This window comes from Achroia grisella, unplaced genomic scaffold (assembly GCF_030625045.1).
Source record: "Achroia grisella isolate CSIRO2021 unplaced genomic scaffold, CSIRO_AGI_Agris_v1 utg558, whole genome shotgun sequence".
In the NCBI taxonomy this organism is placed as follows: domain Eukaryota; kingdom Metazoa; phylum Arthropoda; class Insecta; order Lepidoptera; family Pyralidae; genus Achroia; species Achroia grisella.
In genome coordinates this window covers 2,794,685-2,808,274 of record NW_026712938.1, presented here as the reverse complement: position 1 = coordinate 2,808,274, position 13,590 = coordinate 2,794,685, and the positions used below count along the sequence as shown (strand labels likewise).

General features: G+C 31.3%; 2 protein-coding genes across 2 annotated transcripts; both read right to left on the bottom strand.

The window, feature by feature from the left end:
- Positions 1 to 109: 109 nt before the first annotated feature.
- On the bottom strand, positions 110 to 2,408 carry LOC131848505 (protein Asterix). Its single transcript, XM_059198394.1, has 4 exons — positions 2,247 to 2,408; positions 1,617 to 1,728; positions 981 to 1,096; positions 110 to 264 (listed from the first exon to the last, which is right to left on the bottom strand). The coding sequence occupies exons 2-4, from the start codon at positions 1,726 to 1,728 to the stop codon at positions 166 to 168; spliced, it is 327 nt and encodes a 108-aa protein (XP_059054377.1). The 5' UTR covers positions 2,247 to 2,408; the 3' UTR covers positions 110 to 165.
- A 1,741-nt stretch (positions 2,409 to 4,149) lies between these two features.
- On the bottom strand, positions 4,150 to 4,905 carry LOC131848533 (uncharacterized protein K02A2.6-like). The gene has a single exon (XM_059198431.1). It carries the CDS (start codon positions 4,903 to 4,905, stop codon positions 4,150 to 4,152), a length of 756 nt encoding a protein of 251 aa, XP_059054414.1.
- Positions 4,906 to 13,590: the final 8,685 nt, after the last annotated feature.

Below are 13,590 nucleotides of genomic sequence, written 5' to 3'. Positions count from 1 at the left end.
TTTTATAAAAGACTAAAGTATTGCATGTTAATTAAAGATTACTTAGTATGGCGGATGGTACATGGAAGGAACAAACAATAAGACTAATAAATTAAATTAAATTTGTTTTATTGTTTAGTAGTAATAACAAACCTATAAGAATTATGCTATATAATAATTATTATTCTATGTTATGAGTGCAGCCCATGGTGGCGACATAGGTGCAGGATTCTGAAGGTATGACATCACTACAGCTGATATTGACAGCATGAAGGAGCTTACAATCTGAAAAGAATAATTGTTATAGTTACAAGATGCTGTTAGATAATAGATTTACTAGCAATAATGATCAGTTTAATTAATAAGTAATTACTGTCATTCCATTAATCTAACTGAACCTGTGAATATTTATTAATCTTTATTACTACTGCCTACATTTATATACAATAAGTTATATAAATGGATAAGTTATTAGTATAGTAACAGTATGTTATTAGTATGTCAATACACTTCAGTCAGCTTGTGACCATGGCTATTGCTACCTAGTTGAAACATTGACAAAGGAAAATATTTAATTTATCACAAAATTATTTGTGTTCAAATTGATTTAACTATATTGATAATGTGTCCTAAATGTGAGAATTTAAAAATAAGTCCGTGTGGGATTTTATTTTATTTTTCTAATTTTTTTTTGTTTCTAAAATAAAAGTAGTTTAAGTTACTCCTTATTACATTAGCTACAAAATCGAATCAAAATCGGTCCAGCCATTTCAGAGATTAGCTGGAACAAACAGGCCGACAGACAGACAAAAATTATAAAATATGTTATTTTGTTATACGTACTGTATATATATTCATATGCACATAGTAAAAAACGGTTATTTCAATATCACAAACAGACACTCCAATTTTATTTATATGTATAGATTAATAATTTATCACAATTATTCAAATAAAACTAAAGTCACCGTAATTTCAGATGTATTAAAATTTTTCAATACCTGTTTAGTATCATCAGACACTCTTGAATTAGCAAAACTGATACTAGAGCAAAAAACAGCTGTCCAAGCACACCATTTTAGACGCATCATGAGCCCACACATAGAAAACACCATACCTGAAATGTATGAGCAATTTTTTAAATTGACTATAAATAAACAAATAAGATTAATTTTATTTTGGTATTCTATGTACAATCTAATAATAGGAGATTAATTAATAATTAGTTATTTTTAAACTCTACTATTACTAGAAATGTAATTAAAGTACATTGTCAAAATATAAACAATTATTATTTTTCTATATTACATATAATAATTTTTTTGTTTATAGACAAAAGTAGACATTTATCATCAGATGTTTAGACAAAAAGAGGACAAAAATTGTGCATTAACTCAAAAAATTTAATTTTAGGAAATTGACTCAAAATTTTAATGTCTGTGTCTGTCGCAGCCACTGAAAGTGAAGAGGCTGAATGTGACCTAATTTTTTTGTTTTAAATAAGGATAAAATTCGTAACAAGATGGTAATAGGGTTTAAGAGGGATGCACAGATCTGTATTAGTGCAGTATTACATTGATCATACAATATGCAACTATCTGTTTTACATGATTTTATTGTGTATAGTTTATGTTTACCCAGTATATTCATATAATCAGTTGTAAGATCTTCAGTTGGAGCTGTTGTCGGGGGTGGTGGCTTGTAACGCCTCTCTCTGTCTGCACGTCGTGGATCTGATGTGAGCTGCATCTAGAGCACATGCAATTGTATTTATCACTTTACTCAAAAATCATGGGACTTTTAGTACCCAAATATATTTAAGAATAATTTTTAATTCTTTAAAAATTTAAATTTTCCAGCAGGAATTTGATATTGAACAGTAAAGGGCAAAATGAAAAATAAGATAGATGCTATTCTGCAAATGGATTGACAGAAATTATTAAAAAAACCTTTAAAGGAAATCCTGAGCAAAATAGCGTAGAAATTACAAAACAATAATATGCTTGCATTGTATTTTTTAAGATACATAGGCATATTTATGCAAATTTATGATTATACGTAGAGAACATATATCAATGTAATCAACATTAAGATGAAATACTAAATAGTATGACCAATCAAGCAGTTAATTGTAAATGATTATAGAAAATCAATCAGAAACAGGGAAAAACATATAAATTACTCAATTATCCCTGTACATATACTATATAGAAAATAGGTCAGGATAATAACGATATAATAGACATCGATCAATACTCTTTACTTACTTTATGAGTTTTTAGTACTGGCCCACAAATAATTGAATCTTTTTATTTCCTATCCAAGAAAATTTTACACTTTTTACAGATCAGCTATGTGTAAATTGCTGAAAAGTAATAGAGTACGATCAATAAAATATTTACTCAGATGAAAGATTAAAATTTGACAAGTTGTTGAAATTTCACTAGACTTTTTTATTTAGACGGTTTATTTTTTTATTAAGTATCTTTACGGCTTTGGATATTATTAATAGCCAAAAAATATAACCAGAGTAGCTAATAAAGTATGACCAATCCACTTCATTTTTGGAGAGGAACATCTAAATCTTTCATATATACATATTAATAAAATACTGAAAATATTATGAAAGATAGAATAAACACCATTTGTGTTTGATGATAAATATTGTAAACAATCTACAATAAAATATTAGAATATTTTATGCGGTCCTTTCTTTATTTTTATTATCATCTTTATCTTTACCATTTTGTTTTTGATCCGTTACAAAAATTTATTTAAAAATTAAAACGTTGATTTGATTTTGACTACCAACAATTGATATTGTAAAACAGGGTAAAATCACTTAATAGCAACACTAACAGTGACATTTTGTTACTGGCCAATACTGGCGGGCTTTTCAAGGAATTAGAAAGAGTTAAAAAAATATATTTATTTTACTAACAATGTATTATTGCACTGTACTGTTATTTATTTAGATGATAATTACATTACATAGAGTTTTTAAACACATATCCTAATGTAATGCCATTTCTTTTGTTTTAATTTTTCAAACATATCCAGTGATTTTACTTTCGAAATTCTTCCTAATCTCCTTGTGTGTACAAGGAGATTAGGAAGAATTTCGAAATTCATTCATATAATCATCGAATTCATATAATTTTAGCTGGAAAATATCTTCTGTGGAAAATACTAATCTATACATATAAATAAAATTGGAGTGTCTGTAATATTGATATAATCGTTTGTTACTACAAGCATATGAATATAAATACGGCACATACACCAAAATAACATTTTTTACAATTTTTGTCAGTTTTGTTTGTTACGGCTAATCTCTGAAATGGCTGGACCGATTTTGACGGAACCTTTTTTGGCAGGTAGCTGATGTAATAAGGAGTAACTTAGGATACTTTTAGTTTAGAAAAATAAAGTTATATTCCACGCGGACGAAGTCGCGGGAACAGCTAGTATTAAATGTGTTCTCATTTATACCGAACCGTATCCCACTTTTTTATGTGTATGTTTTTATTTGTAGTATGTTAATATAATATGTATAGGTAAGTAGGTATCTTTTACCTACCTAACTAATTTTGTGAACTTTTATCTATATCTACCTAGACTGTTTATTAATATCGGAGGCGATTTCACAGGTGTAAATGTCTAATTTTCAAAAATGTTACCAGCTGTAGCGGGGTAGGTAATGTCTTGCACAACACAAAGTGTATTAAATTTACGCTCTCCAATGTAAGGAAGGTGGACTCAAAAATCGTATTGAACAATAAACTTATTAACTTTGTTGATTATATTGTGTTTCCAAATTGCATTGGGGTGTTCATATTTCGAAATTGACGAATAGACTTAGTTCTGCCGCTTATGCGGTAAGAAGAATTAGACAATTAACAGAGGACGCAAGGGCTAAACATATTCAGTGCTCACCACTCGGATTCGAGTATGGCAGGGCCATAGTGGCGGTGCCTCCCACTCGGATCCGAGTATAATATCACTGATATGACTACAAATATTCTTGAATATTTGTAGTCATATCAGTGATATCTTGCTTATGGGGTTTATCTAATGAATTTGGTAAAAATGGACGTATGTGTATTAAGTCTCTTCTGTAAGTTGTCCCATTTATATCAACAAGATATGATCGATCTGAAAGAATATCTGTTAATCAATTATTCCTGGAGTCCAAGATTTATTTGAAGATGGTTGAATCTGAACTACTACGGGTTGTCCTATTTCTAATGTAGTTGCTTTTTTTGCTTTTTTATCATGAGAGTATTTGATCATTTCCTTGTTACTCTTAATAGTTTCTGCTACATTTTTGATTACATTTGGTTTTAGCAAATCTTTAATAACTAGTGAAAAACCTCTTGTTCTACGTGAAAATAATTTTTGTACAGGACTAGAGTTTATTTTGTTAGGAGTATTTCTTAAGCAATGTAGACTTGACCAGAAATCTTCTCCGCTTTCTGTAGCTTTCAATAGCAGTTTTTTTGCTATTTTCACTGTTGCTTCAGCTTTACCATTTCCTTGAGGGTGATGGGGAGAAGATGTTACTTGTATAAAATTCCATTTTTTACTAAAAGCTGAAAATTCTTGAAAGATGAAATTAGTTCCACCATCCGTAATTACTATTTCTGGCACACCGTGATGTGAAAAATTTCTTTTACAGGCTTCTATTACTGGTTTAGATGATAAATCTTTAATCTTATCAATTTCAAAAAAATCCGAGTAGTGATCAACCGTTATTAAATATTTTGACTGTTTTCCATTTTCATTGAAGAAGAAAACATCCATAGATATTATTTGGAATGGATATTCAGGTATTTTGTGACTTTGCATAGTAAATTTTTGTTGACTTGGTTGATGTTTTATACATGATGTGCAACCTTTAATTAGGTCCTTAATGTCATTGGACATAGATGGCCAAAAAATTGCATCCTGGGCTAGCTTTAAGGTTTTTTCGATTCTTGAATGTGCCTTATGCAGTTTATTTAACATTTTTTCTCATAAACTTTCAAGTATCACCATAGCCTGGTTTTTTAATATAAGACCGTGGTAAAGAGTTAACTCACTTTTTAAGTTGTAGAATGATTTAATAGCATCGGGAATATCTTTCAAATATTTTAGCCATCCCTGTAATAAATACTTCTTTAGGACTGTCATGTTATGATCGTTCAATGTTGCATTCTCAATTTCTTGAACACAGCTGTCTTGCTACAATTTTAAATATTTTCATATTTTTTGATTTATCAATATCTTTACAATCTAAATAAAATCGAGATAATGCATCTGCCACAATCTTTTCTTTTCCAGATACAAATTGCAGTTCTAGACTATATCTTTGTAACATTAAAAGCATTGATTGAAGTCTTTTTGGAGCATGAAGAAGAGACTTTTTGAAAATGTTTAATAATGGTTTATGATCTGTCTTAATAATTGTTTTTTATTGCCAATAACTAACTGATCAAACCTTGTGCAGGCGAAAACCACTGCGAGGAGTTCCTTTTCAATTTGTACATATTTCCTTTCAGTGGGTGTCAAGCATCGTGACGCATATGCAAATGGTTGATTTTGCTGGAACAATGCCACACCCAGAGCTCCTTCACTGGAATCACATTCAATGACAAGTGGTTCATTTTTGTTATAATATTTCAATGTTTTTAAGTTACATATTATAGACTTCAGTTTGTCAAACTCTTTTTGAGCTATTTTATGCCATATCCAAATTATTTTTCATATGTCAAGTGTCTTAGATATAATGATTCACCACTCAGATTAGGGATAAATCTACTAAGATATGTCACAACACCCAGAAACCTTTGTAACTCTTTTTTGTTTTTTGGTATTGGTATGTTTGTGATTGATTCAATTTTAGATGGATCTGGTTGAAGACCTTTATTAGTGAATATATGACCATTATATTTTACAGATGTCTGAAGAAGTTTGGTTTTAGCTTTGTTTAGTTTACAATTGAATTTAACTAATCTGTCAAATAACTGTTTCAAGTTTTTATTATGATCTATGATAGCTTCAGCCATTGTATCTCTAACTCCATACACAAGCAAATCATCTACTAGCGCTTCTACTCCATTTAACCCTTGAATCATTTCACTCATTTTTATTTGAAAATGATCTGGTGCTGAAACAATACCAAAGGGGAGAACCTTCCAACGGTACTTACCGAAGGGAGTCCAGAATGTAGTAAGCCTGCTGCTTTTTTCAGATAGCTTTAAATGCCAAAATCCCTTTTTAATGTCTAAGGTAGAGAACACTTTAGCTTTTCCTAGTTCTGGTAATATTTCTTCAATTGTAGTGAACTGATAATTAGATCTTTGTATAGCCCTATTCAATGGAATGGGATCTAGGCATATTCTAAAATTGTCTTTCTTTTTAATGATTAAAATATTGCTTACCCACTCTGTGTGATTATCTTCTTTAGTGATTACACCCTCCTCCTCTACTCTTCTCAATTCCTCCTTCAACATTGGTCGCAGTGCTATAGGGACACGTCGAGCCTTCAGAATTACTTGTATAATACTTTATTTGGTGGTACTGCATGATCAATTTCTAGATCAATTTCACCTGAAAAACTCCCTCTGCCTTCAAATAGTGATCCATATGTATTTAATATTTTGTTTATTTCTTCTATGTCCTGGGAGTGACTTATAACTTCCTTGCAAAATTTTACAATGCCCATCTGGATGCAAGCCTTACATGACAATAGAGGAATATGATTATCTTCTACAACTTGGAATGTTAGAGAGTAATTGTTTTTATTAGTTTGTGTTTTTAGCATAATATCTATTTCCCCATGCACAGTAATATGGTGTCCACCAAAACTGATGGTCGTATCTTTTGTTTAACATAGTCTTTGCCAAACATTTGTTGGCCATTTTGAAGACCAGTAAGACACTCATCAGCAGCTGTATCCAGGAGGCATTCTGTTGTTTTCCATTTATTATTGACTAGATAATTTAGTACACATTTTGCTGCACTTCTATGTGTATTATTTGTAATTTTATTAATAATATACTCAATATCTGTATCCGAATCAGTCAGATCACTGATATCATTGTCAGTCACATTCTTCACCATCTTTATTGATTTCTTTTTTTTACACACTTTATCCAAATGGTTTCTGCCCTTACAATTTTCATATTGTTTGCCCCAGGCTGGGCATAATTCCTTTTTATATATATGAATATTTCCACAAAATTTATATTTGCCTTTTTTAATCTTTTTTCTTCTACTTTTTTAATTTCTGAAGTAGATGACACATACATATCTTTCATTTGTTTATCAGAGGCTTCAGCTGCACGGCATAAGTTTATAGTTTCTTTTAATGTTAAGTTATCCCTGTTTAACTATTCTTTTTTTAATGATATGTCTCTTAATCCTAAAACAATTTTATCTCTTAACATTTCCACTTTAAACATTTTATAGTCACAATCTTCAATTAATTTTAATAAATCTGCATAGAATACTTCAAAATTTTCATACTGCATTTGTTCTCTGCTTAAAAATGTATATCTATTGTATATGATGTTTTTTTAGGTACCATTTTTGAGCTTATGCTATGTAGTATTTCTTCAGCCGTTTTTGTTTGTTTGTCTATGTCTGTAATTCCGAAATTACCATATTTTTTTAAAGCTTCCTCACCTATGGCACTAAATAATATATTAACTTTTCTTGGTTCTTGGTCGGCCGGCCATTCCTCCATTTGTGTAGCGCGACAATAGTTTTTCCATGACGAATAAAAAGTTTTGAATGCATCTTCAGGATCTATATTTGTTTTTATTGGTGATAGCCATGGTACATTTATATATTGTGCCGGTCCCGGTTGCGGATTTTGTATGAGTCTTGCGATTTGTTCCTGCATAGACCTTAAGAGCACAGTTTGTTGTTCAACTATATTTGCTAGAGATGTGTCCATTGTGCTGAAATTTCCGCCTTCTGTATTATTTGAATGTTTATTTATAGAATCTTAATCAACTAACAATATTAATTATAAATATATTCAACAGTAAGCCACCGGATTCTATGTTGTTACCCATATTTCTATATATTCGTATACCTATACTTAATCAAAATTCGCCTTAAAATAAATTGTTTGAAAATAGCTTACTTACACAAGTGTACACATTCAATGCGGACAAAATAATGAAAAATAATAGCAGGCTATTTTCGTAGCATTAAGTCATACGTTCAAATGTCTTATAAAATATTTTCTTTGTGAAAAAGAATATTATAAAATTGAAGAATTTACAAATGATAATAATGCTATTTTAGAAAATGTCTAACTTGTAATTCATTGACAATGTAATCTAATTGAAGAGAGATCAAGTGCGTTGCGGTTTCTATTTGTTTCTATTGTTTGATTGGTGTATGCCTAATCTTTCTTAATCTAATTAAAACAACATTTATTTAAAAGGGCAACACACAAGTTGCTTTCTCATTCTTTTTGTGATGAATCTGCATTCCGACTGAGCGATAGAATAAAAAAATGTGACTATTCAAAAGTGTTTATTTTAAGTTTACTTAAATAAAGATCATTTCTATTTCTTGCAATTCCGATTAGTGTATCCGTAAGTTTTTTTTTTAATATTTTTAAATAAGTTTTAAAACTTTACAACATGTTTCTACGACATACTTTCAAAATTAAGAATGCTAGTGTTTCAATTACTGAAGTTTTATTATAAGTGTATAATTCAGAAATATTTTTTCCGTAGGTACATATAGTACCTATCTAGGTACTTTTTAAAGTTTTAAGCGAACAACATTTTTTTTTCTTTTAAACAGGTAAATATTTTAAATAGGTGGTGTTTTAGCAAATATTACACCATACACTTTTTAAGAAACAAAATATGATTTACAGAATTGGCATTTTGATACAACAACCCTAAATTTATTACAACCTATACTAATTTCGATAGATACGTTATTAATTTTATGTTATTTGACGACCGAATAGAAGATGGAAAAGATGAAATAGTCAGAGGAGGCCTTTGCTTTGCTTGGAAGTAAGCAGACGACCAAGAACTACTAGGTATATACGATATAGTATCTATGAACTCCAACTACCATTAAAATATTTGCTATAGATATTAGATAATACAATATGTGGTAAAAGGGAAAACAGTTAATATTTTTTTTGTTTAGCATGAGATTTCAAAGTAATGGAGGCTGGCCCATAGTAATTATCTACTATAATGAGGCACATGGGTCAGCATTAGGTTCACAAAAAAATAATAGTTTGTCAGTGAGAAACTAACACTTATTTGCTACCAATACCTACCTATACCATTTCAGCTTCCCGCTGGCTGGAGTAGACCTCATATTTCAATAAAAATAATATACATTCTGAAAGGTCTACATTCTTCTATCTTTAAACGGTGTAGGTAGGTACTTACCTCCAAAATTGGTGTATGTTGAGGGCAAGCGCATTACCTACATAATGTTTTACAATATGTACAGGTAGCTAGGTACCTACCAACTTGACTGTTCTATAGATCCTGATGACTTTGACTGACCTGTGTAGTTACCTACCTGTATCTATGTAGATATATAATCGTCTGCATTACATTTCCCGAGTTTAATTGAAATGGTCAGAAAATGCAAATGTGATCAATTAACGGAACTGCTGTGTGTATCCAAACCTTAAATATATTCGGTGTTTTAGCATTTTATTTAAAATGGTATGGACATGGTGTGGCTTGCTATTGGCCGATGACTCGCACGCCTACCGCCCGCGGCTCACACGAACACCGCCTCGTCCAACCATTTAGAAAAGTACATGTGAAATCTAAAATAACATTATATATCAAAATTTTACATACCTATCTAAACAACTAAAAAGGAAATAGACAACCACATATTTAGTGTCTCAAAAAAAATACCTAAGTGTAGAGTAGGTATTTGAATATTAAGTAAATGATTTGCAATGTAGATTGATTCAAGATTTAAAGGTGCCGGTTTGGTGCTTATTTGAACAAAAGTTATAAGACTTTAGATGCATGAAAACAACAACCTATAGGTTACACGACACTAAAATCGGATGCAATATCAAAGCAGTGATGGCGAGATCCCTGAACAGCTTCCTATAGCTCACTTGCGGCTCGTATGTAGCGAAAGGATAGATTGCACATGTATGATATGGCAGTGAAATTACTGGGGATGATATTTTAATCTTCCAGAATAGCAACATAATGAGGGGTACAACGAGATGGCCGAATGAACCATTAGGAAGGGAGTAAGGAACTGCCTAGAGGCTCTGTATCGGATGTCTTATGGGCCCATGGGGGCCATAGGGCCCTCATGCCCGCATACAAGACATTGAAAATACATATTGGTTTTTTATTGGGATTGACGGTGCTTCTAAAAGTGCCGCGCCTATACCTGAATTAATTATAACATGCTGTAATACGTCCCTCCATGCTATAATATAATACTCCACGAGTGTACCAGAATGGCAGACAGTAGAGACAAAATATGGCGAGCTGTCGTGCGGCGGATGACAGCAGCCTCACATCCCACTACATAATGACCACGATCGTTCTGACAAGAACTAAGCGAATAAGAAGAAGATTAATACGTCCCTGTAGATCACAGTTACATAAAAAAATCAAGATTTGATAAGACGTGACCAAGATATTCAACTTTGTGCATACCTATCAGGTAGGGATATTTCTGTGTCACAAAATTATACTTAGGTTTATTTATATAATTATACCTACATAGGTATGCGATATTGATAATAGTTATTATAGACAATGTAGGTATTTCATGGAAAACGGATGATTGTTAAAAAACATAATAGTCTAACGGATACTGAATGTGCAATTATATCTAAGTATGGTACCGAGCGGAGCGTATCAGGCGGGGACAATTAACTAATATGGCGGGATTAATTAGTAGTCTCACAGCGAGTTCGTTATTAGTTCTCTTGCTGTATTATCCGCAAATGTAATTGTGCTTGATGCACGAGTAGATACAGTCACTACCACATGTTGAAATGTTGCCATAATGTGGGGAGGGGTATTTGAACACTGATGACGACATATACATCTATAACATAGGAAGATGGGGTAATTGCGCTTAAGCGACATTACAAATAAAATTCATACTATTAATAATAATCAGTATGTATGTCTTTACTAATTATTAAACTATAGTTATATACCTATAAAATCAATATTAATTATTTTAAAATATCAATCAACATTGATTAAATATCAATAAAAAACAACATAGATGTCCATAATTACCCTTAGCTATTGGGGTAAATACGGACAAGTGTTGGGTTAATTGCGGACAACATCCCATGTATGAAAGAGGTCTTATTTCATTTGCAAAATTAAAAATATAAAGTCTTGAAGAAGATCCAGCACTGCAATTCTCATGTGCTCAATTTTTATATTTTAAATATAGAAAAGTTTTTGGTCTTCTTTGACAATACTTTCTGATAATAAATGCAGAAATATTCATTATTTTCTTTATAACATTGAGAATTATTTAAGTTTCTATTACACTTTTGTCGATTTTCTCTAGTATCTTTTGATTTCTATTTGTAGTTTTGGACTATTTTTTGTTCCAGGTTCTTTCTCTTTCACTTTTTTTTCATTTTCACTTTCTTTTTTTTTATTCTAGATTTACTTTTGCCGGCATCGCGGCGTGAAATAGAAATAGAAATAGAAATAGAAATAGAAATAATCTTTATTCAAATAAACTCATTACAAGCACTTTTGAATAGTCATATTTTGATTCTACCACTCATTCGGAATGCAGATTCATCACAAGAAGAATGAGCAAGAAACTTGTGTGTTGCTCTTTTTAATAGATGTTTTTTTTATTTAAATAATTACAGTATAACAAGTAAGAGGCATGCGATAATCAACATAGAAGTCGCTACGCACTCATTATTAATGTAATCAGATAATATTGTCAGTGCTATAGATTTAAAGTTTTTCTATAAAAACATTATTATCGTTAACGAAATCTTCAATTTTATAGTAAGCTTTTTTGCAAAGGAATTTTTTTATTTGACATTTAAATCTTTTTTCTGGCAGATTTATAACAGACTCTGGTATTTTATTGTAAAACCTTACGCAATTGCCATAAAACGAATTACTAACTTTAGCCAAACGACATTTAGGAAAAATCAGTTTGTTATTGTTACGTAAGCTTTTATTAGTGCAATCACTAACTCTTTTGAAACTGTCTATATTCCTTCTGGCATAGATGATATTTTCATAAATGTATTGAGAAGCAACGGTGAGGATATTTGATTCCTTAATGCGTGCTGATGAAAATAATGAAACGCTTTTTATTTTAAATAAAGTTTTTTCATAACTACATTACACCTATTAGGCAGAGTGCGGGCGAGTTCCAACAGTGTCCTGAAGGCAATTGCTTGTAAAGTAGACTGTCCCATTCTAAGACACTGGGTGGGACGGGTAATATGTTAAAAGTTACATTTTTTAGTTATTATTATTATTGCGAACAAAAATCTTCGGCATGTCAAAAACTGAAAGTTTTATGCTACAATGTGAACCTCTTACTCTCCTCATAATAGTAACTAGAGGTATCTACGATTAAAGTAAACATTTGTTCAACTGTTCATCTAGGGCACCTAGTAGGTATCTACTCTAAGTACCTAATTAAATGATTTATATTTTGTTTTACGCCAATTACGGTAGTTCCATGCTGGGGGCATAAATAAAACAAATGATTTTTAACTTACATTTAAATATTATAATAAAATATTATATTCTTAGTAACTAAAATCACAGATACTATAATATTACATGTATAATCTAGAATCTTAAATCTAAGTCATCGGCGCGTGAAGATCTGCTCTTCAGCACTTTTCAATAGTAGCCCAATGCATTACCTCTGCATATGTACTTACCTAACATGGGCAACCTATGTATTAATTACGTCACGATTGATACTATTAAAATGTTTTAAATGGCTAAAAATGTTGTACATAGCATTCTTTCTTTTAGGCATCTTAACGTTATATGGCATAGATGCTTATTTCATATAATGTTTAAACTAATGGACTATAATACCACCACATATCTAATAACATATCACAACACTTTGCCGATTAATCGACAGAGTTCTCGAAATTTAATAATTCCGCCACAATTTGTATTTATAATTTGCCAGTTTGAATCAGACGCGACTCTGGCAAAATTAAGTCAAATTACGCGGCGGGCCTAATTTTATTAGCGGCGTGAGTTAATGTACGTCATTACCCTGTGATCGTCGAGGGCAAAACAATGCTTGGGTGTTATTTAGATAAGATATTTATTATTTAAATCGGCCCCGTAAGTATAGGCGAGGGCGGATGGTAATTCGGTAATCAATGGTTGTAAGTTCATGGCTGGGAAGGTCACCGGACAGACACAACAAGATAATTTTTCGTCTAAGCAGGGACGGTCCAGTGTCTTTTTTCGGGTAGTCTGTAGGTATAGTGTATAGTTAAAGACCATGTGATGGTCTACCTATGAAGAAACCACGCTGAAGGAACATTCGATTTTATACCCGCAGCTACAATTTTACCACCTCTTGCTCGCAATTGCAAGTGTCTTTCTCTGT

What these genes read in the sequence shown, in the direction of transcription:
- LOC131848505 (XM_059198394.1), bottom strand. Translation starts at nt 1,728, where the DNA reads ATGCAGCTCACATCAGATCCACGACGTGCAGACAGAGAGAGGCGTTAC. An exon ending in TGATTATATGAATATACTGG is followed by an intron (nt 1,097 to 1,616) that starts GTAAACATAAAC and finishes CATACATTTCAG; the next exon opens with GTATGGTGTTTTCTATGTGT. An exon ending in TGTCTGATGATACTAAACAG is followed by an intron (nt 265 to 980) that starts GTATTGAAAAAT and finishes TATTCTTTTCAG; the next exon opens with ATTGTAAGCTCCTTCATGCT.
- LOC131848533 (XM_059198431.1), bottom strand. Translation starts at nt 4,905, where the DNA reads ATGTCCAATGACATTAAGGACCTAATTAAAGGTTGCACATCATGTATA.